Below are 24,175 nucleotides of genomic sequence, written 5' to 3' on the forward strand. Positions count from 1 at the left end.
GGAGCATGGCGGCAGTGTGCAGGAGCTGAGAATCCTACCTCCACCTCCCAAGCACTGAGATTAAGACATGCACCACCATGATCCAGGTGATGGGGTACTCAGTATTGAACTCAGGGCCTTGTGCACACTAGCAAGCATTCTCCTGACTGAGCTAGATTCCTGAAGTAGCTTGTTTTCAAGGAACTTTTGAGCTCCGCCTTCTTTAAGAAAACATAGAGCAGAGCGACTTTTCCGAGGAGAGAGCTCTACACACAGGGCCATGTCTTGCTCACTCACTACACAGTGGGTTCCTGGTCACGTAAGCTGGCCCAGAGATGGAGAGAGACAAGTTTAGATGATGTGACCCTCTTCAGCAAAATGGTAATGGTGATGTTTAAGATTATCACCATCAGCCAGGCATGGTGACTCAAGAGGCAGAGGCAGGTGGAACTCTGTGAAGTCAAGGTCAGCGGGGTCTACATAGAGAGTTCCAGGATAGCCAGGGCTACATAGACAGACTCTAAGAAAAAAAAATTACATCACTTTCACCACACAATAGGAAATTCCAAATAAATAAAATAACGTATTAAATCAGCGACACAAATCTGAAAAAAGGCATGTGGGTGTAATCCAAGAAACCAAAAAAGGTGAGTGGAAGGACGCTTCCTTCAATCTGGTTCAGAGTTCGACTCTCAACTTTGTAGGCCCAACTCCCTATTCAGTCAATACGAAAAGAATGGATCTAGGTCAGAGCCTGAAAGATTTACAACTCTCCCTAGACTAACATGTAAAGACAACTAATGAATTGGTTTCCAGTGGGATTTACATCTGGATATGCACACAAATATTGGAATCACCCAGCTTCCACAGTCTTCTCATGCATATTATAATCAGAAGCTTGCTGGATTTGAATGTGGAGTCAAGCAGCTAACTGCATGAGTTTAATGTCTGTGCTGTCCGATTCTGCACTTGTTTGGAGATAGGCATCTGTCATCTGCGGTGAACTAATGAGGTATGTGCAGGAGCTTCTGTCCTCTGAGTGTTTGGGGAGATGCAGCCTGCGAGAGACAACACAGTCTACGGCTGACGACTGCTGTGTCTAGTATACTGATTTTCTATTGACATCTGTTGATGGTGATGCTGATGAGACATCCTCACTCTGTGACCCAGGCTGTCGTAGCAGTGGCTCGAACCCAGGTTGGCCTCCAGCTCTTCCCACATCAGCCTCCTGAATGTGGGATTACAGGGATGAGGCACCACAACCAGCTTTTTTGATATTCAATACATTTCATCAAGTTACAGTCTAATCCTACTAACCTGACCCGAGAGTAAATCTATTTCTTTACATTTCTGCTACATACCTTGACTTCTTGTGTGTACATATAAGCCTCAGCCTTTAACAAGGGAGCTATCTTGCCAGACCTCTGCTAGGCATCTTTTATTCATAGTACATATAGTTTAGCAAAAAGCTTAGTTCATAGAATATAATCCCATTCATCTCATTTTCAAGGCTCTAAGGAAAGCCACATGGTAACTCACACTGATTAATACTATTACTATCCAACATTTACTGTGAGTCGTATGCCAGGTATTTTAAGCACTTATATATTAACTCATTCAATCCCTCCCATAATCCTACGAAGTATGTGTTACTATAATACCCGAAAAGACAGTACCACAGAGAACTTGTAACGGCCTGAGCATCAAGTCCTGGTGACTGAGCCGATAGTCAAATCCATGTCTGACTGCAGAGCCCATGTTCCATTCTTCAGCATTTCCCTAATGGTATGTGACATCTGGGAAACCCAGTGGCCATCAGTACCTCCTTGTGACTTCTCAGCAATTCTGCTCAAACTATACTGCCAAGAGCCATCTTCTAGACTCAGGAAGCCAAGTGCCCTGCACAATCTAGGTTGGGAAATCTCAGGTGGTTCTAGATGCCAAACTTTGGCTTTCCATTTCCCCCACTCCCCTCCAACCACCACCACATACCAAATATAGATAGATCCCAGAACTGTCTGATTCTGTGGTGTACCAAATAGGGGATCCAAGGAACTGGAATGTGGACTCGTTTTATTTAAATTTTGTTAAAATTAAAAGCACTTGTTTTGTTTTTTTTAAAAAAAAAGGAAAAAATAAAGCAAAGGAAAACTACCATATAAACTCACTTCTTATATACCTCTAAGAACTGAAAGTAAAAACTTGAGGCATTTATGAACCCACATTTACAATAACATATTACCCTAAAGCTATAAGAAAATAAACCAAGTGTCCCTTGACACATGAGTGGGTAAACAAAATGTGATATTTGTTGCATAAAATGGAACCTTGAGGCCAGAGAGTTGGCCCAGTTATTAAGAGCACTGGCTGTTCTTACAGAGGATCCAAATTCAATTCCCAGCACTCAAATGGCAGCTCACAACCATCTGTAACTCCAGTTCCTAGGAATTTGATATTTGTCAGGTGTTGGAAGCAGGAGGAAGTAGGAAGTTATTGTTTAATGGGTCTAGAGGCTCAGTTCTGTAAAATGATGGATGGTGGTTGAGACTGCACAACAGTGGGAATGTGCTTAACACCAAATACCTGTGCATTTCAAGAGTTATGATGGCAAACTGTGAGTGTGGGTGTGGGAGGGAGGTGCACATGCATGTAGCTGTGTTGGTGTGTATATATGCGCCTGTGTGTGCAGGTACACATGGAGGGCCACTGCTCACTCACCTGTGTACAATACAGGTAGAGCCAGAGGTCAGTCTCAGGTGTCCTTCCCCAGTCGCTGCCCACATATATTGTTCTGAATTTTTAAGTTCTGCTTGTTAAAAGACTTTAATTGCGTGTGTGCGTGCGTGCGTGCGTGCGTGTTGTGTGTGCACATGTGTGCTGACTGTATGAGAGGTCAGAGGTCTCGGATCCCTGGAGCTAGAGTTACAGGTAGTTCTGATCTACCCCACTTAGACCCAAACTCAGGTCCTCTACGAAAGAGAGAAGCACTCCTGACGTCTGAGCCATCTCTCCAGCCCTGCCTCCACTGCGGGATGAGGGGGACAGGCCCTCTCACTGGCCTGTGCTCATCTAACTCAGAAGCCCAGCAATCTGCCCGTCTCCGTCCCCCTAGCACGGGGGTTTACAAGCACTCTATTATGTCCAGATCTTTACGTGGGTTCTGAGAATCGAACTCGGGTCCTTCTGCTTGCAAGGCAAGCACTTTACTGACTGAGCCATCTCCCCAGCCTGGAATTTATTGCATATAACAAAAATGTTAGTATTTTGATAATCAGATTAAAGGAGAAAAGAATTGGCTTTTAATACTTTGTTTACCTAGTTAATAGTAAGAATGTTGGGGGACAAAGGTCTTTCGTCCACAGGTCACTAGGGAAACCAGGAATGTTAAACACACAGGCCCTCTCCTCAATGGAGGAGATAAAATACCTGTTTTCCTGCACAGAAAGCTGGGAGTGGATACTGTTAATGACCTGAAGACCTTTTTGCTCTCTGTGGTAGCAGACCTCACCCAAATCCCCCAGAATGCCTGTCCCAGACTCTCCCTCTCTAGCTCCCAGTTCATGGAACTCTTCCTTAGGGGGATGTCACATGTACTGTATAGCCCGCTGACCTCTATGCCATCTCAGTCAGAGAACACACTAGGTCATATATACATATATAGGATGAGATTATGAACACATGTGACTAAAGGTGTCCACAGATTCTAGAAGATGTCAAATATCCTGGAGCTGGTGGGGCGTGAGATGCCTGATGTGAGAGCTGGGAACCAAATTTGGATCCTCTGCAAAAAACAGTCCATACTCTTAACTGCTCAACCATCTCTCCAGCCTGAATAATGTATTTTAAAATCCATATATCATCATAAATAGTTGACATCTCATTCACTACAATGCTTAAAAAGCAAGGTTTATCCTTTTGACACTAAGCTGCTTCTCTGGAAGAGTCTTTCTGGGGAGACGGTTCAGTTGATAAAGTACTTGCTGCCCGAACACGAGGACCTGGATTTGGATCCCCAGCACCCACATAAAAGCTGGGCCTGTAATCCCAGCACCAGGGAGGCAATGACAGGAGAATCCCTGTGACCTGCTGTCTAGACAGTCTTGTGGAATTGGTGAGCTCCAGGCTTAATAAAAGACCCTGTCTCAAAAATAAAGTGGAGAGGAATAGAAGAAACCAGCCAACATTGACCTCTGACTTCCCACATGTACAAACATATGCAAGCATCCATATATTCATGTATACACACATACCTAAGAGTACAGATTGACAGTTAAAATCTTTTATGTACAAATATATAAAGGTTCCACAATCAAATCACTAAACTTTCTGCTGCACTTCACTGTATAATCATAAAAGCATGTAAAACTAGAACTAATCACAAAGAAAACACTTAGAATTTTGAGGGGTATGGTTTCAATATAAGTTGATTTGTGTATTAGTAGGAGCATTAAACTACAGCACAGTAGTCCAGTGGTGGTGGTGGTGGTGGCGGCGGCGGCGGCGGCGGCGGCGGCGGCGGCGGCGGCGGCACGCCTCTAATCCCAGCACTCGGGAGGCAGAGGCAGGCAGATCTTGGTGAGTTCGAGGCCAGGCTGGTCTACAAAGACAAAAAACAAAAAACAAACAAACAAACAAAAAACTGCAGCATACCATATGGAAAACACACTAAAATTTTATACTGTAGTGGTTATGTTGAGAACAATTGTTATTAACCTATCATTACCAGAACTGAAATTCATTGACTTTATATTATAGTACAAGCTTGACAGATTTGATTAACAAAGTCCAACTTTTGTTTTGAGGTACTAGCCCCAAAGTATCATGTATACCAAGTAAGTATAAGCACTCCATCACTGATCGATATCCTTAGCTTTAACGGTCATTTTTCACCTCAAATAATAAAAAAGCAATAGTTCTGTGATCCAGAGCTCAATGAATTTTTTTTTTTAAATATTTAGTGGTAAGAGTTTGTGAGAAAAGAGCACAGAGAAGGTAGAGTACTTGGCTTAAGACATCTAAAAGTGGCCTCATAAGACCACCTCATTAGGTCCTTGGCCTTTTCTTCCTCACATACATGGGAGTGGAGGAGACACGCACACATACACACTCACACCTACACAAGCCACAGTGCACATGTGCATTTTCTAGTTAGTCCTCTCCTGCCACCGTGTGGATTGAAGTGATCGAACTCAGCTTGTCACAGCAAGGGTCTTCACCAGCTGTGCCAGCTCACTGGCCCTGATCCTCGGCTCTTTGCAACATCACAGAAAAAGGAGCTACAGAAGCAGCAGTTAATCTCAGGAAATTAAAACTCAGTCTCGTTTAATGTTGAGGACAACCTAATTATTTGCATAATAAATACATCTTAAACCCAGCAAATCCTTTATATGAGAGGAAAGCATTTCAAAAACCCAAAGAGAATAAAATCACCTAAGATGACTACGTATCATGGGTAACAGTAAAAATTTAGCATTTACAAGAACTGTACATTTTCTAATTAGAAGACAAATTAAGAACAGGTTTCTTCAGAGACAAACATTTCCTTTAAATCTTGTAAAGATTTATATGTTGGCCAATGAGAGGTAAGGAAGTAATTAATGTATCCATTAAAATACTAATTTCTAACTGTTACTTTGGGATTAATTTGTGAGATCATTACTACCCACTACATCCTAGGCACTTTGTTCACTATGAGGCACTACTTTAAAAAATAAAACAGAAAACAAAACAAACAAACAACAACAAAACACTGTCGCAGTTAACACAATCCACACACGGACCGAAAATCAGCAATCAAGATAATTACATGCTTGAACAACTGATTTTCTTTTTTCTTTTTTCTTTTTCTTTCTTTTTTTTTTTTTTTTTTTTTTTTTAGTTCTCACTGTTCCATTAAGTTGATTCCTACCCCAGGATTCCTCCCCAGTTCTAAAATAAGAAAACAAAAAATTATTCAAGTAAGACAATAGGAAAAAACCAGACTTGAGCTCAGGGCTGTGTTAGCTCTTAAATCCTTGTTTCCATTTGCTCTCAACAGTGCGTCTAGTGTTTAATTTTCCCTTCAAAGAAAATCTCGATTGAAAAGAACAAAAAGTACAATCAGCTTTAACATCCAAAAGAGTATGCTGTGTAGCTTTTATGGAAGTTACACAAGATTGGAACAGAAAAAAAAATATTTAAACAAATCTTTATTCTAAGTTACATAATGCCATCATCATGATAATGATCTTATACTTCAGCATCTGACTTTAAAAACAAGTATTTCTGGCAGGTAGAAATTTTTCCTTTGCTGTCTTAAGACACGAAGAGTTTTTACAAGCTCACAATGTGAATGTTAATCAAGGAAATGTCACTCCTATCGACCAAATGATATACTTAGAGGGGGATGCCACATTGCTTCCTCACAAGGAAAAAGAATGGGTTTCACTTACAGTGCTTTCTCTACATGAACACATACACATAAATGTACATGTGTGTATGTCTATATTCAACAAATGTTTGATCCTCAGATCTTTCTCCTTCTTCTGACTGATTCCCTGTTCTCGGTGTGACTCTAAAATTGTATTGCCTTTTATGTCTTACTAACTCATCAAGCATGTACTGACAATACCTAATCTGGATACCTTATCTTTCATAGGAAAAAAAGACATATAAGAATAACTAGACTCTTCCCTTCAGAATCTTGGGGTCTCTTTCACCGGTGAGATAAAACATGACATATCATCAGGTAATTTATGAAGCCACTTCGACAAAGCCAATAATACGTTGCACATATATGCAGAATTTTAGAGTCTTTTAAAAGCATTTCCGCGTATTGAACCCTGGGAACATACTTGTGAAGTGCACATTAGCCCCATTTTAGCAATAAGAAAACCGAGGTTCCAAAATTTAAGCAACGTGCCTCAATCACACAGATTAAGAAAGTCGAGACTTCAGCTGCTGTTTCCTGATCCCAACCCCACTGCTCTTTTCAATACAGCACAGACAGCGAGGAATGGGGGTAACAACAGGATCGTATGCAACCTTCTGTTAAATGTGAAACCAGGTAGACCTGCATCCAAGCAGGGCACAGCCAAGCGTCCAAATTAATTTAATTCTGTAAATACCTGTACTACAGCATAATACACAGAACACAGCTATTATTTCTTTAATCTTAGTGCCTCTGCCTCCTCAATAAGAGCTCTGATCTCACAAACGGGGATGTAGATTATAACAAATTGACGGGCTCCCAGGAACCTTAAACCATAAATATCAACCTTGAAAGTCCAGTTTCTGTTCATCCTTGCACATATTGTTTCCCCTCAGCACCGAAAAGCCTAACTCGCCCACCCTCTTCTGGCATTCTTGCTCCAAATAACTACTTATTTTAAGACGTGATGACTGATTCTACAAAATGCTACAAGTTTGCCCCATTTTCGCCACCCGTCCCCAGCTCCTGCCCAAGCATCTTTCTTCCCACCCTCCGGATGGGAGAGAATACCGAGTTCAGAGTCTGCAGGTCCGGCCGCGACGCTGTCACACCGCACTGACAGGTAAGAAGTGACCTCTCGACTCCGTCCTTGGGGACCTCCCGCCGACAGGGCTGCGGGATCCCCAACCCGGGAAGGGGCTCTCAGCTCGGGAACGCAGTCCCCGGGGGCGCCGCTGGGTCCGAAGGGAGGGCTCAGATCACTAGTTGTGTGCCGGGCGCCCAGCTGGGCATCACTCCGCCTCATACTCCTGCTGACTGCAGGGGACCGGGTCCTGCAGCCTGTCCATCCCACCGGACGCCCGAGTCCAGTCACCCAGACCTCACACCGGAGCCCAACAACAAGCCTCTGGCCCGGACAGCGGCGGCGGCGGCGGCGGCGGCAGCAGGCCAGGCCGCGCGCCCCAGGTGCCCATCGCCTCCCAACCCGAGACCCCCCGCAAGGCTGGACCGCAGAAAAGCGTTTCTATGGGAACCTCCCGGGCGTCACGTGAGGCTCCCCCGCCGGCCAATCGCGTCCCCGCGCCGCCTCCTGCGCCGGCTGGCCGGTCCGCCCGCCGCCCCCGCCTCCTTCGCCGGCCCCGCCCCTTTCCTTGCCGCGGGCCCGCGCGTGCGCCGTGCGCCGTGCGCCCCGCGCGCGCTCCCTCCTCCCTCCCCACCCCACCCCCGGCGGGCGCGCGCTCCCCGGGGAAGGCGGGGGCGGGGGCGGGGGCTGGAAAGGATGGCTGGCCGCGGAGAAGAGCGCGCAGGCCCAGAAGCGAGCGAGAGAGCGAGCGAGCGAGCGAGCGAACCGCGGCTGCGGGCGACGCCCCAGAGCGGAAGAGGGAAGTGAGTCGCGCCCGGGCTGGGGCTGGCGGAAAGGCAGGAGAGGCACCGCGGAGGGGCGAAGGAAGCCAGCGTCCGCGTCGCGAGCCATCCGGGATGTCGAAGAACACGGTGTCGTCGGCCCGCTTCCGGAAGGTGGACGTGGACGAATATGATGAGAACAAGTTCGTGGACGAGGAGGACGGCGGCGATGGCCAGGCCGGGCCCGACGAGGGCGAGGTGGACTCCTGCCTGCGGCAATATCCTTGCTGTCGCGGGGGGCCGGGGGGGGGGGTGTCCCGGGGTGGGGGGACGCGCCGTGGCCCGCGGCCGGCTGCGCCTGGCTCGAGCTGGGGATGGAGGGGGACCGGAGCTCCCGGGGCCCGGCAGGCCGCCGCCGCCTGCACCCCGCCCGCGGCCGCGCTCGCCAACTTGCGGGCGCCCGGATTCCTCAGGTGCGCCGCCCCAGCGGCCGCGCCCTCGCGGGGGACCGGCCGGCGCCCTGCTGGGCACCCGAGCTCCAGAAATTCCGGCCTGGTGGGGACACGGGCGTCCCGCTTGCCGTCTGCCTTTCTGTCGGGTGTGTGGCTTGCAGAGCGGTGGGATAGTTTATGGCTAGCCAGGCGGGATGGAGCGGTTCGCAAATGGAGGCCCTCGGTGCATTCAGCCCGTGGGCTTTTTCTTCTTCATCATCATCATCGCTATCGGAGAAAAGGGTTTGGCAGGGTTGCACATAATTCATTAACAGGGTGAAGGGAGTTTGCTTCTCCAAAATTCCCTGGTAAAGCCTGGAGCCTTTTACCTGCTAAGGAAAAGCCAGTAGAAGAAGGATAGGGGATGCATGTGGAGAATCCCTGGAAATGTTTAAGATGAACCCCAGTGATATATAAAACAGGGGGTGAGTCAGTTCTATAAATCAGAATCGTTATTCTGAAATTGTTTCCATTCTAGTTAAAATATGGCTGTCAGTTCCTGGTTCCTTGGTTTGCATATCTGAATATTCATAACCGTGAAAATCATTTGCATCGATCTCTTAGAAAAATAGAAATGTTGCAAAAACCCATATTGTAGCTTTAGAAAAAAATCGCATTCATTGTCTGTTCCTACAGCTCCTTCCTCATCAGTTTCCTACTAGGTTATAATGAAATCAGTAAGTGAGCAAAAACATTTAGTAACTACAGCATTGAACATACATACGCCATAGAGGTTTAACTTTCATTACCACAACTTTCACATCAGTTGCTACTGATTGGATTATTTATTTAAGTACTTGGGCGTTTTTTTGTTTTTGTTTGTTTTTTAAGTGTTCTTTAGAAAACCATGCAGCCCTGACAGTAGTTTATCGCCAACTGTAGATAATTTTTATTAGACCTTTTCCATAGAAGTGGTAAGCATTATTCTTAGGGAAAAAAATCTTTATGTTGATGGATATATGATATTTTACTAAACTAATGATGAATTCCAGGTAATTTCTGGTGGCTCCTACTCCTGTGTCCATTATCAATTGAGTCTACTTTTTCATCAGTCCATCTTAAAATATAAAGATACTGTCTCAGTGTAACTAGGGAGACAGCCCTGCTTGGGTACTACAGATGGGGGAACGAGCGGCTCTCTGGTTTTCCTTTTAGGGAAATGACTGTCTGTTCTGACAATCTGATTGGCCTTCCGTTTCCCATGCTTGCTAACTCACTATGGCTTTCAGAGACTGATTGAGTAGGTATGGATGGTCCAGACCAGTTCCGATAACCTGGAGGGAGAAAAAGTCAGCTGCCACCTACAGGTCGTGCGGATTACTACAGCTTCCGTGGCCCTGTTCATCAATATTAAGCGATTGCCATTCCGTTCTGATTGCCAGCATTTCAGTTAATATACAGTGTAGGTTCAGTATAAAGTTTAGGGTTGTTTTCCAGTAAGAATCACACACAAACAAAACGGTGTACTTTGTTGGTTGATAGGCTGCTTCGGGTTGGTGACCTAATAATTCTGATGCATAATTTAAGGTTTCTTGAAAACCTATCTAGACAATTGTGTGTATCTCACTGGAAAGTGTAATCTCTTTGATAGAACCAAGGTCAAAACAATCTTTACATTACTTTACCAAAAATTCCTGTATTCTTTTGTTTTTACCCTTTGATTGACATATTGGAAATAATTGAATGCAGTAATTTTTATTACTATTTAGAAAGTCAAGTCATAAGAACCAATAGTCCTGTAAAGTAGGGACTGTCCTTTGCTGTTATCACCTTAACTGTCATCACAGGAAACATGACAGCTGCTCTCCAGGCCGCTCTGAAAAACCCCCCCATCAACACAAAGAGTCAGGCGGTGAAGGTGAGTCGCAGGCCACAGCATTAGTCTCTGTGGTGTCCCACTATTTGTGTTGAAATCCTCGACACAAGAGTTGTCTTGTGTTTTGAAAAGTTGAAATTGTCTTGGTTTGTTTTGTTTCTTCTTTTTTTTTTTTGGTTTTTTCGAGACAGGGTTTCTCTGTGTGTAGCTTTGCGCCTTTCCTGGAACTCACTAGGTAGCCCAGGCTGGCCTTGAACTCACAGAGATCCGCCTGCCTCTGCCTCCCGAGCGCTGGGATTAAAGGCGTGTGCCACCACCGCCGGCTTGTTTTGTTTCTTTTGTTTTGTTTTTGGAGATTGGGTCTCAGTGTAGAACCTGGCTAGCCAGGAACTCACAGAGATCTCCTGCCTCCACTGGGATTAAAGGCATATGCCACCACATCCAGTTTAAAAGGAGACTCTTGATAAGTAAAGAGATCTTATGAAAAATAGCACTGAAATGTAGAGTGAGGATAATGCTGTATGGAACACGGTCAATTTAAAGGATGGAGACATCGGTTCTGTCGATTATGTTAGTTATGTTAATATTAGATATTGTGTTAATTATGTCAGTATTAAATATATAGATTAATTAAATGTGTTGATATTAAATATTATAGAAAACAAAGGCATAAGAGCATAAAAAGACGATCACCATGCTACTTCCTTGGTCGATTACTGTCTTTGGTATTGTGGCATACTTAAGAGTTTCTACAAGAGTTTATATTCTTGAAAAAAAAAAAAGAATCTTGCAATTCAGCTGTATAGCTGTGTACATGAACTTTTTTCCTTAGCAATAAGACTATTTCTAAAGCATTTTAACTGCAGTACACCATTATGCAACATTTTATATACACCCAATCCCTTTTATTGTATATTAGATTGCCTAGTTTCTCCTGCTAAAATGAATAGTCTTCGGTAAATCTTTCCCACCCACACCCACTCACACCCACACTCACCCCTGGAGCTGAGGACCAAATCCCAGGGCCCTGCGCTTACTAGGCAAGCACTCTACTGAGCTAAATCATCAACCCCTACATCTTAATTATTTCTGTCAGTGAAATTCCCAGGAGATAAATGCTAGATGAAAATCACATTTTTTAAGGCTTTTGCTACACAAAGGATTGCCAGATCCCTTAGAAGAGCTTTGCAGTTTAGACCCCTCTGCTGATTCTTGCAGAACTACGTAGTTGTTGATTGTTTAAAATGCAGGCTAACCATAGCCCTGTGGTTCGTAGGTCTACCCTTGGGGACTCAAGAACTTTAATTGAATAGTGGTTATGGGTAAATGTATACTAATTATCAAGGCAACAAAACTTTGTATAGGGGAAATTTTTCTTTGCTTTTCAAAAGGTTTTAGGGACATCATTAAAATTTGTTTTATCCCTTATGTGTCTTTTTTTTTTTTTTAAAGGACAGCTTGTGGGTGGGAGGTTATAGCTCTAGATACTAAGATATTTTCTAAATAGAGAAATTGCCATCTTTAAACTGAAGATAATATTGGTGGTAGAAATAGTCTGTAAAATCCTGCCCGTTGGAATGCTACCACTCTGTACTGAACAGAAGGAGAAATGAATTGTTGAAAGGGTCCATGACATGTTCCCCCTGCTTAGACGATGCATAAGGAGATACCGTTATTTCTAGAGCAGGCTTTACCAGAGGGAAAGTTTAGAGATGAGCATAGATGGACCTCATGTCTGTAACTAGGAAACTTTAAAAAAGTTTTTTAATGGTTTTAAACAGGAGATTTTAAGAAAATACCACTTTTGAAAGATAGTACAAGATAGAATTGTATAAATCAGTTTCCTTCTTTGGTTAGTAGTTTTTTAAGACCAAGAAGTAAAATTTAAATGTTATAATAAATTATTAAATTTTCCCATCAGTCTGTTAGTAAATCCCCTTTGGTTCTATCAAGACTGTGTTCCAGAGCCCTTAATCCCAGCACTTGGGAGGCAGAGGCAGGCAGATCTCTGTGAGTTCGAGGCCAGCCTGGTCTGTATAGTGAGTTCCAAGACAACCAGGGCCACACAGTAAGACCCTGTCTCAAAAACAACAAACAGAATGGGCTTCTTCTGAGCACCTCTGCTGTCACGGCAACCAGAGCCACTCTGTGTGCTTAGAACTGCACCTCACGAGCATCCTGCTTCTCTCTTCCTCTGCCATCGATGCTGTTCTCAGCAGAGATGCCAAAATAGTCTTCAGATGAGAGTCAGATCGTGTCTGCTCTCGACACCCTCCACTGTCTTGTCTCAGAGCAAAAGCCAGAGCGTTACAGCATGACCTGCAGGCCCTCCCATGATCTGTCTGTCCTCCCATGCCGTGTTCTCTCACCTCCTCGGCATCTTCTCCCATCACTCAGCTCTGCCGCATCAGGTCTCTGAACACTGAGCACTCTGAAACCCACGCTAACAGCACTTGTTCTTTCGTCTATCAAAACACTGGCCGCATTCCCAAGGAGTTTTCTTTCCCATCCTCCGTGTCACCCTTCACATTGCACTCCAGTGTGGCCTTTCTAAAATGTTGTTCCCAGCACACACATGTCTAAATCGCTTGTTGTGTATTTACCCTCAGGACCGGGCGGGCAGCATTGTCTTGAAAGTGCTCATCTCGTTTAAAGCTAATGATATTGAAAAGGCCGTTCAGTCTCTGGACAAGAACGGTGTGGACCTCCTAATGAAGTATATTTATAAAGGCTTTGAGAGCCCGTCCGACAACAGCAGTGCCGTGCTACTGCAGTGGCATGAGAAGGTGAGTCACAGATCCTTAGATGACAGAGAACGATGCCTCTAGCACCTGGAAAACGAGACTTGATTGTCTATCTCTATTACTACAAATAAAATGCATGAAAGTGAAAAGTTCATATTCGCTTACCAGCCTTGGTCTTAAGAGATTTCGATTTGCACTGTGTACTTATTTGCATATGTTAGTACATAAGTGATTGTGTACTTGGAGTATGAATTCCAAGAAAATTTTCAGAAGACAATCATGGAAATCAAGAGTTCTTTCACACCAATCAAAAGGTAGAAATAACCCAAAATGAAAGAATTAATGTGTGATACATACAAACTGTTGAATGTTACTTATCCATGAAAAGGAATGGAGTTTTTATACATGCTACAATGTAGGTGAACCCAGAAGATGTACTAAGTGAAACCAGACACAGATATTTGGTATTTCTACTTACATGAACTAATCTGAACTAGGCAAGCTCAAAGAAATAGAAAACTACTAGAGGTTGCCAAGGACTGTGGGAAAGGTAGAGTGAGTACTTGCCTAACGTCCCAAGGTTTGCGCACCAGCACTGTGATCTGTCTTGTTTTGTTTTCAGAAATGGTTACTGGCGGTGCATGGTAGTGAATGCCTGTAATCCTGCACTCCGGAGAGAGGCATTCCAGGCCAGCCTGGTCTATAGAGTGAATTCTACACTCTATTGAGAGGCTGTGTCTCAGAGAGGGAGAGGAAAAGAAATTATTGTTAGTTCTGTGTAAGCAGTTAGTAGATAGGTGAGCCAGGTGACTAGGTGGGTAAAGTCTCCTGCCACCAAGCCTGTCAACCCCATTCACTCTCTGGGACCCACATGGTGGACAGAAGGAATGACTACCTGCACACACAGACACACACACACACACACACACACACACACACACACACACACATACACACATATACACATATACATTGCACCTACACAGAGAGCAAGTGTACTCTAGGTATCTTTCATGCTTAAACTGGTCAAAATATAAGCAATAGCATAAAAAAAAAAAAAAAAAAACAGGAAAGGGCTGTGTATTCTCTTACCATTCTTAGAGTTCTCAAAACTCGGGGAATCTTCTCCTTCCACCTTATCTGGGGCAGGGTTCCTCTTGGTTCTTCTCCTGTGCTGTATGCTTCCAGGTTAGCTGGCTCAAGAGCTTCTGGCCACATCTCCCATAGGCATGCTGGGATTCCAGATGCTAACCACGACTGCAGATCCTGTTCAGCATGCTCAGCATGCCAGGCTTGCAGAGAAGCACTTTTGACATTCTGAGCCATCGCCTCAGCCCCCCCAAAGTCCGTTCTTTTTAAACCGTTCTCTTGGGTCTGGGTGAAAATCCACATATAAGAGAAAACTGAAAGTAGACTTGTTGCGCCTCAGTTAAGTCACTTTACCGTGCGTACACTACAGAAGAGCTAATGTGTATGAATAGCACCCCTCACAGTATTCCAGTAGAGTGCCCGTGTAATTACAGTGCCCCCTTCCCTGGAGAGAATCGTGCAGTCATGTGTATGGTCTTCTTACTGGGCCACTTTGATGGAGTGTGCACTTGTTTCCATTCCCTTTATTTCTCACCGCCTCTGAGGTGTGCACATCTTCCTGTCTTCAGTTTGCAGGTGAAGAACCGCCACTAAAGCCCAACTGACAGAGGTCCCATGTAGCCTCAGGATCCCAGTGACATCGACTGGGAACTGTGATAGTCCAGACATTTCTTCTGAGAAGTTTATAAGCATATTAACTCATGTAATCTTCAAAAATAACACTAGCAGGCAAATTTCTTGTAGGTGAGGAACGTGGTCCACGTGTTAAGTCTGTTTCTTCCCAGTCTCCTCTCCAGAGTTGACTTTCTAAGTGCACCTCAAGTCCGTCTGTGCCAGCAGGTCTCTGTCCTCAAGGCGACTGCTGTAGCATCCTGACTGACTTGCCACCAGGTCTGCCTGGCACCAGTCTCTTCTCTACCCAAGCACTGGAGTGTTGTCTGTAAAATCCAGAGGTACCCCGTCAGTCATTGGTGGCCCACACCACTCTCCTTAGGCTCGGTCTTGTCCCTGAATACACCCGACCCCACACCTCCACACTGTTGTCTGCTGTCAGTCTGTCAGCTTCTCTAGCATCTCTAGGGACATGCCCTTTCTCTGTTCTTGTAGCACCCTAAGATAACTCACAGCACTTCATACAGGATACAAAATGTTGTTACATTTGTATAACTGCCTCATAGTAGACCAAAGGATGTTTGCTCACTTTTATATCCCCACAATACACAATGGTACTCAAAATATTTTTCAATATAAATAAACCAGAATTTCCAATTGCTAATATTTAATCAGTTACTGAAGTTCAAAGGTTCAGAGTTAGAGATCATCAGCTCTTAAGTAATACCTTCTTACCTTAGGGGAAATCTCCAAACTAAGAGGAGGTCGGGATGACTTGTCCCACTGTACGGTTCTTCTTAACCACAATAAGGATGGCAGATGGAGAATGTCCTCAGTTTATATTTGAACAGCTGTTTTAGTCAGGAACCTTGTGCTGCAGACCTCTTGAAACAGTATTTAGACACAGTGTACTAGAATAGTGACTGGTTGTGTATTTGGAAGTAAGTTCACAAGGGTAAGAAGCCTTCCTTGGTCTTTGTTTTTTATTATGCCTTAGTCCTAATCATCAGACTCGTATCAGTCTTATGCTGAGCACTGCCCGGGGCACAGTAGATAGTCGCTCAGGAAGTACCGAGAAATGAACGGTTTCAGTACCTTGCCTAATCTGAGACTTGACTCTTTATGACCCTTTCGGTGTATTGGTTTGTTGTAGGCACTTGCTGCTGGAGGAGTAGGGTCCATCGTTCGTGTTTTGACTGCAAGAAAAACTGTGTAGTCCAGCTGGAACTGGACGTCGTTCACAGGAGTGGGAGTTGCTGGTACAAAGACCAAAACAACCAAATGGCACCGCTGCCCTGTGGGTGGCATCTGTTTCTCTCAGCTTTGCCTTCTTGCTTCCTTTTTCATATCTATCAAGAAGAAAATTACATATCAGTTTCCTTAATGAAAATGGAAATAATGTGGAGGAAATTTTGTTTCAATGGGGGTGTTTGATCCTTTCATAACCATGTAATAATATGTATACCATTCTGTAATTTATATTCAGGTTTGATTGTGCAATTTTTAACTCTTTTGGCTGGGTAAGGGTTTTACTTTATTTTTAACCAATACTGAGAGATCTGATCAAATTTGAGGCCAGTTTCCTAACTCATTGCTAGTCAGGAAGTGATCTTTATTTTTAAAAATGAGAGACTGGCAGCTATTAATATTGCAAAACTGGACCACACTTCCCGTATTTAAGCAAAATGTGTTTCCAGAGCAAGTAGTGGGTGAGCCCCACTACCAGTTTCCAGCTTTATTTCTGCTTACCTACAGATGATGCTGTGAGTGTAAGCGTGCTACTTCCTGTTAGCATCCAGTTATCATGGCCTCTCAATCTCTTTGTGGTGACCCAGGGTCCAGAGCAAGGAGTCTTGCTCTGTATAAATGTATTTACAAAATGTAAGTGCCTCTTTGGCACAGACATCACATTTTCCTTCTGATAATAAGGCTGTCTGGGGAAACTTTCCCAAGTCAGAAAAGGACATTGAAACTGATGGAATTCAAACTCTAGCAGCCTCTGAATGAACTACTCCTTTTTTTCAGAAATAAGGTAGCTGCCTTAGACATTTACACAAGTATTCACTGTAACATTTCATATGGCCGATGATGTCTTCAGTGTTCTTCAGGTAATGGGGATCTCAGAAAATTTGGTTCTGATCCAAACAAATACATATTCTGTGTTTCAGCTCAGTGTTTTTTAAGAAAGAAAAATGCCACACAGTTTAAAAAAAAAAAAATGTGTTTACTTTGTTGGACAAACCAAATCGGTTCTCAAAAAATGACCGGTGCTTGTAAAAAATTATTATGAAGTAGTTCCAAAAGCAATCACGTGAATGCACATGGCCAAGAGGGAATCCGCCTGGTTAGTCTTTGCGTAAGGCCAGTCCTGGAGTCACTGACTGAGGTGAGAACCAGTGCAGAAATTCTGTAAACTGCTGTTTTTGATACCTGCTTTTTTGTTTTGTTCTGTTTTGTAAAATTATGATAAACTTCAGAAAATAAAATGTCAGTGTTGAATAATTCCCTTTTCTTAATTGAATACTTATAAATCTCCAGTTAGTTAAGGAGAAGTCGTGTTTTATATTCACAGGAGTAGATGTAGTAAAATCTGTCAGCCTTCAACTCTACTAAGGGGAGATGGTAAAAATGGACAAGCATAGGAACTGAATGAGGGTGGGTGCCAGCTGGAGACAGTGGGCTCCACAGGTGTGTCTGCCCAGGTCGTAGTAACTGCCCCTGGTGAATAGCAAAGCAGATAAATGCCAACCAGGACTTGGCACACAAATGGCTCTTCGTTGCCCACATGGGAGCCAGTGTATGTGGAGGCCAGAGGTCGGTGTCAGGTGTCTTCAGTCACTTTTCTACCTTATTCTTTGAGTCACTGAACCTGGAGCTTACCAGTGGCTTGACCAACTGGGGATCTTCCTGTCGCCACCTCCCCAGTGCTGAGATTACAGACACACCGGCGTGTGACTCGGGTGCCAGACGTCTGAGTTTAGGTCCCTGTCACAGCAGCCCTTACCCTCAGCCATCCTCCAGCTCCACAGAAGCAGATATATCTGCCTCAGTGGTTATGTGGGGTTTGGTTTGACCCTGTTTTGTTTTGAGAAATGATCTCGATATTTAGTCCAGACTGGCCTCAAACTCAGCAATCCTGCCTCGGCCTCCACCTGGGATTGCAGCTGTGCCCTGACCAGGCTTGTTTCCACCCATTGTTTTCCCCAAAAAGGGTGGGAGGCAGTGGGAAGTTTTACACTCGAGACTGAGGCAGGCAGGTCATGAGCCTGTCTGAGCAAGCTAGCAAGAACCTGCCTTAGAAAGCTACACATGTCTTTTAGTTCCTAGGCAGGAGCATCTTTTAGGAAGTGGTGGCGAGTGAGAATGCTGATTCCTTCAGGAAATGCACTGATGCACGGGTAATAACTGCAAGTAATACAAACTAATCCCATCATTGGGGGTGTCGGGTGAGCGCGGTTTGGGTCGTCCTGCATTGAGAAGTCAGTCTGGGGTACTTGAAAATCATTGCCCTGCAGTTCAGCACCTGACTGAGTGCAGTTGACGTTGGGGGAACAGCAAAATCCAAGTGGGCCAAAGGCCAGTGAGTCAATCCAAACGGAGTTGCGCAAACACAGGAAGGTCAGAGGGTCCGAGTGGCACACACACACAGGAATGTCAGTTCACGCGGAAGACTTAACATTTCAGCAACGTGAAATTCTGGACCATGGAAGCTACTGATCAGATGGCACTTTCCAAAGGAGTGTTTCCCGGGGCATTCAAGACAGTGAGGAAGTTATAGAAGGTGGCTTTTGGTTTGGTTTTCGCCAAATAAATACTTGGTCGTTTAGTCTCGTGCCTTTCATAACAGTAAAAAAGAATGGGCAAATTAAATTTTAGAAGAAAAGCGTCTTAAATTATCAATAAAGAGCTGCTCATTAAAAATGATTCTAGCTCTGCTGGAGAGGGCTCTGTGGCTGGGTGCCTCCTGCACAGTCATGAGGTCTGGAGTGGAGATCAAAGCGCTCAGGAGCAAGCCAGATGCCCACGGAACACCTGTAACTCCAGCTCCGGGGAGTCAGCGGTCCACATGCACAGGTGGACATGCCCACACACGTGCACAAACCAACACAGGAATAAATAAATTTGGGGGGTGGTTTTTCCTCTTTTTATTCTTAATCTTTTCGAATGGTCAATTCTATCTCCTGTTGATTTCGTGTCTTGTACTGAGACACTACTGGTCCAGCATACGTCCAAGTAGTCCAGAGTTAACACTGGTTTTATATGAATATAATGCCAACTGTAAAATACGGCAGGGCACTGAAGACGTCCCTGGTTTGTGGTAGTGTCTTTCAGTTGTCAAAGCCAGAATCTCAGTTAGAGGAGGATTAAGAGGAAAAGCTCACCCTGTCCTGAGAAACTGCCTCCAGACCTGAAGCTCAGAAAATAGACCAATCCTCTAACACAGGCCACCTTATCATACCTGCATCAATGCAGTTGCCAAGCTGCTTAGTCTTCGTGAGGAAGAAAGCTGTTTCTAGGAGAACTGAGGCCTGGGAGTTTCTCTAGAATCCCCAAACCAGCCCTTGGATACTTGTGAGATCATGCCAGGAGTCTTTTCCGGACAAGAGCCGACAGATGGAGAAGAAAGGTTTGGAAATGTTCTACAGTGAGAAGCCTACTCAACACTAAGAGCTCAGCAGTTTTCTCTCAGTATGACTTTAATATCCCTAGGGAAAGAGTAGACATAGACAAAAAAAAAAAAAAAAACACCAAAGAAAACCACGAGGAGCACAAACTTGGCCCCTCTTCTGTAGTGGAGTTAGACCTGCAGGCATCTACTGATAACCCCCTGGATAGTTGCCTTGTTCTGTTTGCACAGAGGATGTATTTTAACTAATGAACTGCTATTTTAATTTTGTTAAGATTCCATTTAGCGCCGGGTGGTGGTGGCACGTGCCTTTAATCCCAGCACCCAGGAGGCAGAGCCAGGCAGATCTCTGAGTTGGAGGCCAGCCTGGTCTACAGAGTGAGATCCAGGACAGGCACCAAAACTACACAGAGAAACCCTGTCTCACAAACACCCCCCACCCCAAAAAAAAAAAAAAAAGATTCCATTTAGCAAAAGCCAGAGCAGCAATCTCAAATCATTAGCCAAACCCAAGATATTATTGGTCATAACTAGAATTTGGTGTGTTTACACCAAATTCGTCTAGTAGTATTTTTACAGACAAAATACTAAAAAGCACCAAAAGGATCAAGAATGGAGAGACACAACGTTAAGCCAGTGCCTTTTAACATTTAGAAAGGTGCTCTCTCCTCGGGTCTCTTCCCTTCTCCCTCTTCGCCTCAGCCCTGCAGCCCTGGGAGGAAGTAGGAAAGCTCCAGGGCCAGCAAATGGTGTGCACTCAGTGATAGCTCCTCTCAGCCAAGCAGGGAGCCTCCAGGGCCAGTGTGTTCGGCCAGTGTTCTGCCTGCAGGCGGTGCTGCGTCCCCTGCTGACCCACCCCCAGGCTTCCTTTCCTGACTCTTTTCCTGGGTTCCTCGAACGTTTGTGATGAGGAACACAAATGGTCTCTATGTACCTCTCTCTTCTCATGGAACAATCCCGAAGGTCCCCACAGCATGAAACAGCCTGAGCAGCCCATGGCACACCTGATCCGGTCCAGCCTTCTACAAAGCTCTGTTTAGTTCCCGCTCTGCGGGTGGCTGATCTCTGAACTTGGTACTGATCCATGGGGCACACACCTCTGAAGGCACGGTAGCTGGATCACCTTTCCTGAGCAGATGTCACATTTTTCTAATGGTGCCAACCAGATGCCATAAATCGACAAGATGCTGAACAATATGCTTCATTTTGAATATGCCAAAAATCAAATCAAGATTCCTGAAGCAACCCTAAAGAGTTTCTTCACCTGATGATTGAGGTAAATAAAGGTCAGTGTCTTTTTTTTTTTTTTTTTTGACCCTGTCTTTTTTTTTTTTTTTTTTTCTAAGATTATTTAGAAGAGGGCACCAGATCTCATTACAGATGGTAGTGTGTGGTGATATTTTATTTGTACTGAAATGTTATTTTAATTTTATGTTAATAAATAAAGTTGCCCTGGGGTCAGAGCTATTAGAGCCATAGTAAGAGCGTGGTGGTTAGAAGAGCTAGGTAGATTTCTGTGTGTTCAGGGATACAGCCAGTATTGGAGACATACGCCTTTAAGACCTGGAGGGCGGTACTTACAGGCAGTGATGAGGCAGTCATGTGGTTGGGTTTACAACCAATGAGAAGGCAGAACAGAAAGATTATTTATACAGGGACACAGGAAGTACCTCCCTCTCTCGGGGAAGCTAGGAGCACTGCAGGAGGTAAGATTTTATCTCTGAGCTCTGACCTCTCGGCTTTTCTCTTTTACCTTGGCTCTGTGTTTCTTATTTTAATAATACGATTGGTTACATCTACATCTGGCGCCCAACGTGACAAGAATCCATTAAAAACTGCTTGGGGCCGGCTCCCTAGCCGGAGCAGCCGGCTCCCTAGCCCCAGCCCAGGTCTGCTTGGGCTCAGGCCGGACTGTGAGCTGCTTGCTTAAAGCCAGTGCTACAAACAGCTCAGGCCTGCCCTGCTAAACAGGGCCCCTGGCTGTAAAGCCAAGCCTTGACTCGGCTCAGAGGGAACAAGTGGCTGGCTTTAAGCTTTAGCCGGCTACCCCTTCGCTTTCACTTTCACTTTCACTTTCGCTTTCGCTTTCGCTTTCTCTCTTGCTTTCTCTCTGTCTCTCTGTTTCTCTCTCTCTGTTTCTCTCTCTCTCTCTCTCTCTCTCTCTCTCTCTCTCTCTCTCTGGATTTACACCTAGGACTCTAGGTGGCTGTTTTGAAATTCGCTCGGATTTCTACTGTTCTACGCAGATTTGGTAAGTCATAAAGGAAACTATTTAAAAGACAAATTTTTTCCACATTTAAAAAAATGGGTTTCCTGTGTACATTGGAAGAAAATTGGGTTTTGTTTGAAATTTTAGGCAGTCTGACAATGGAACAACTATATGAAAAGATTAGTATTATGGGAATTATGCAGTTAATCACCATGCTTATTCTCATTTTACTATTTAAAAAGATAGTCGATTTAAGTGCCAGGATAACAGCTTTAGAAAAACCTGTTAATTTTAACAGTGAAGTTGGTTCAAGTTTGGATCATAAGGTTACAGAAAGAAAGCCTGTTTTCACACAATCATCCTTAATTTATCCTGTAACCGTACAGCAGATGCCTGATCAAATGGCTACACAAAATATCTGGGCTCCAATTGAACTGATGGATTTTAAAAGGTTTAAGGAGGCAATAGTATCTTATGGCATGCATTCCCCATATGTAAAGCAAATGTTAAACTCTTGGTCAACATATAATAGGATTATACCACAGGACTGGCGGGACCTTGCACAAGCTGTTCTGGAACCCAGCCAGAGAATTCAATTTCTAACTTGGTTTAAGGATGAAGCTAGAAACGTAGAAACACAATGGAGGGAAAAAGGAATACAAGTTTGTCAGGATCAGCTTATTGGAGAAGGCCAATATGCTTCAATACAAACACAATGTTTATATGATGTTCAAACCGTAATTTTATGTCGAATGGCAGCCTTGAATGCATGGGACAGAGTTGATGAACCAGGAAAAAAACATGAGTCATTCACAAAGGTTATGCAAGGCCCTAAAGAATCTTTCACAGATTTTTTAGAAAGACTGGCTTCAGCAGTAAACAGAATGGTCTCAGGATCAGAAGCTAGTAAGGCAATAATTGAAGCTTTGGCATTTGAGAATGCGAATGCAGCATGCAAAAGAATAATCAGGCCGTTAAGGGCAAGATCTGCACCTTTGGAAGATTGGATTAGAGAAACAATTAATGTTGAGGTTGATGAGCATGATACGTGGGTAGGAGAAGTAATTTCAAAAGGTTTGAGGAGTGTTAGATGTTTTGGGTGTGGAAAGCAAGGACATTTTAAAAGGGACTGTAAACAGGTCAATCCTAGAAGCAATGTTTCTTCAAGGAACAATGGCAACAGAATGCCCCTTCCTTCTGGAGTATGCAGAAGGTGTGGTAAGGGAAAACACTGGACCAATGAATGTAGATCAACAAAGGACAGACAGGGTAATCCTTTGCCTCAGCTTTCGGGAAACTCCCGGAGGGGCCTCATGCAGGCCCCCATAGCAAAACCAGTTCAAACCTTTCCTGCAGCTGTAGAGGAAATCCCTGCTCTGAGCGATTAAATAACCAAATGACTATTGGAATAAATCAGGCTGGTCAGGATGATGAAAAAGAGAGAATAGAAAATTCAGGAGAAAACATAAAGAAAATTTTTTGGCAAACTTCTATTAATGAACAGAGACCAAAATTAACGATAAAAATAAATGGTGTTTTGTTGTCTGGTCTGGTAGACACAGGTGCGGACATTACCATAATTGCACCAGAATTTTGGCATCCAGCTTGGCCTCTTCAGGAGGTAAACGTTCAACTGTTAGGAATTGGGACATTATCTGGAGTGAAACAGAGTGCAAGATGGCTGGAATGTATAGGTCCAGAAGGACAGAGAGGAAAATTAAAACCATATGTCGCTAACATAGCTATGAACCTGTGGGGTCGAGACTTGTTGCAACAATGGAATACTCAGATTAAAATCCCTCCAATCTCAGAAACAAATCATAAACTAGCACATGTTTCTGAGAGAAATATTAGAAGGCATTATTTTGAGTGGTCACCAGCCATCCATATTATACAGGAACAGGGCACAACAACTGATAATCTTCCAAAAATACCAACAGCTCTACCTTTAAAATGGTTAACAGACAAGCCTGTATGGGTTCAGCAATGGCCTTTAACAACAGAGAAACTCCAGGCTTTAGAAGAGCTGGTAGAAGAACAGTTAAATGCTCAGCATATTGAACAGTCAACCAGCCCTTGGAATTCTCCTGTATTTGTTATTAAAAAGAAATCTGGTAAATGGAGAATGGTAACAGACCTTAGAGCAATTAACAAAGTAATTCAGCCGATGGGCTCTCTACAATCTGGAATTCCTTTGCCTACTCTGTTACCAAAAGGATGGCCTCTCATAGTTATTGATTTAAAAGACTGTTTCTTTTCAATACCCTTACAAGAAAAGGACAAAGAAAGATTTGCTTTCACAGTGCCTACTTATAATAATTCTCAACCGGTTAAAAGATTTCAATGGAGGGTCC

At 44.1% G+C, this 24,175-nt stretch overlaps 2 protein-coding genes across 3 annotated transcripts in view; one reads left to right on the forward strand and one right to left on the reverse strand.

Moving 5' to 3' along the window:
* Positions 1-8,003, reverse strand: part of Rgl1 (ral guanine nucleotide dissociation stimulator like 1) — a 255,966-nt gene extending 247,963 nt beyond the window's left edge. Inside the window, exon 1 of one of the 2 annotated variants that reach the window (XM_076547614.1) lies at positions 7,460-8,003. The gene's annotated coding sequence lies outside the window, so the exon portion shown is untranslated. The remainder of the gene's footprint in view (positions 1-7,459) is intronic. The other variant, XM_076547615.1, reaches the window with a different exon arrangement.
* A 195-nt stretch (positions 8,004-8,198) lies between these two features.
* On the forward strand, positions 8,199-17,487 carry Arpc5 (actin related protein 2/3 complex subunit 5). Its single transcript, XM_076547618.1, has 4 exons — positions 8,199-8,511; positions 10,510-10,582; positions 13,150-13,326; positions 16,139-17,487. Exons 1-4 carry the CDS (start codon positions 8,369-8,371, stop codon positions 16,199-16,201), a joined length of 456 nt encoding a protein of 151 aa, XP_076403733.1. The 5' UTR covers positions 8,199-8,368; the 3' UTR covers positions 16,202-17,487.
* The last annotated feature ends 6,688 nt before the right edge of the window (positions 17,488-24,175 follow it).

The sequence above is a fragment of the Peromyscus maniculatus genome, chromosome 11 (genome assembly GCF_049852395.1).
Source record: "Peromyscus maniculatus bairdii isolate BWxNUB_F1_BW_parent chromosome 11, HU_Pman_BW_mat_3.1, whole genome shotgun sequence".
Taxonomy (NCBI): Eukaryota; Metazoa; Chordata; class Mammalia; order Rodentia; family Cricetidae; genus Peromyscus; species Peromyscus maniculatus.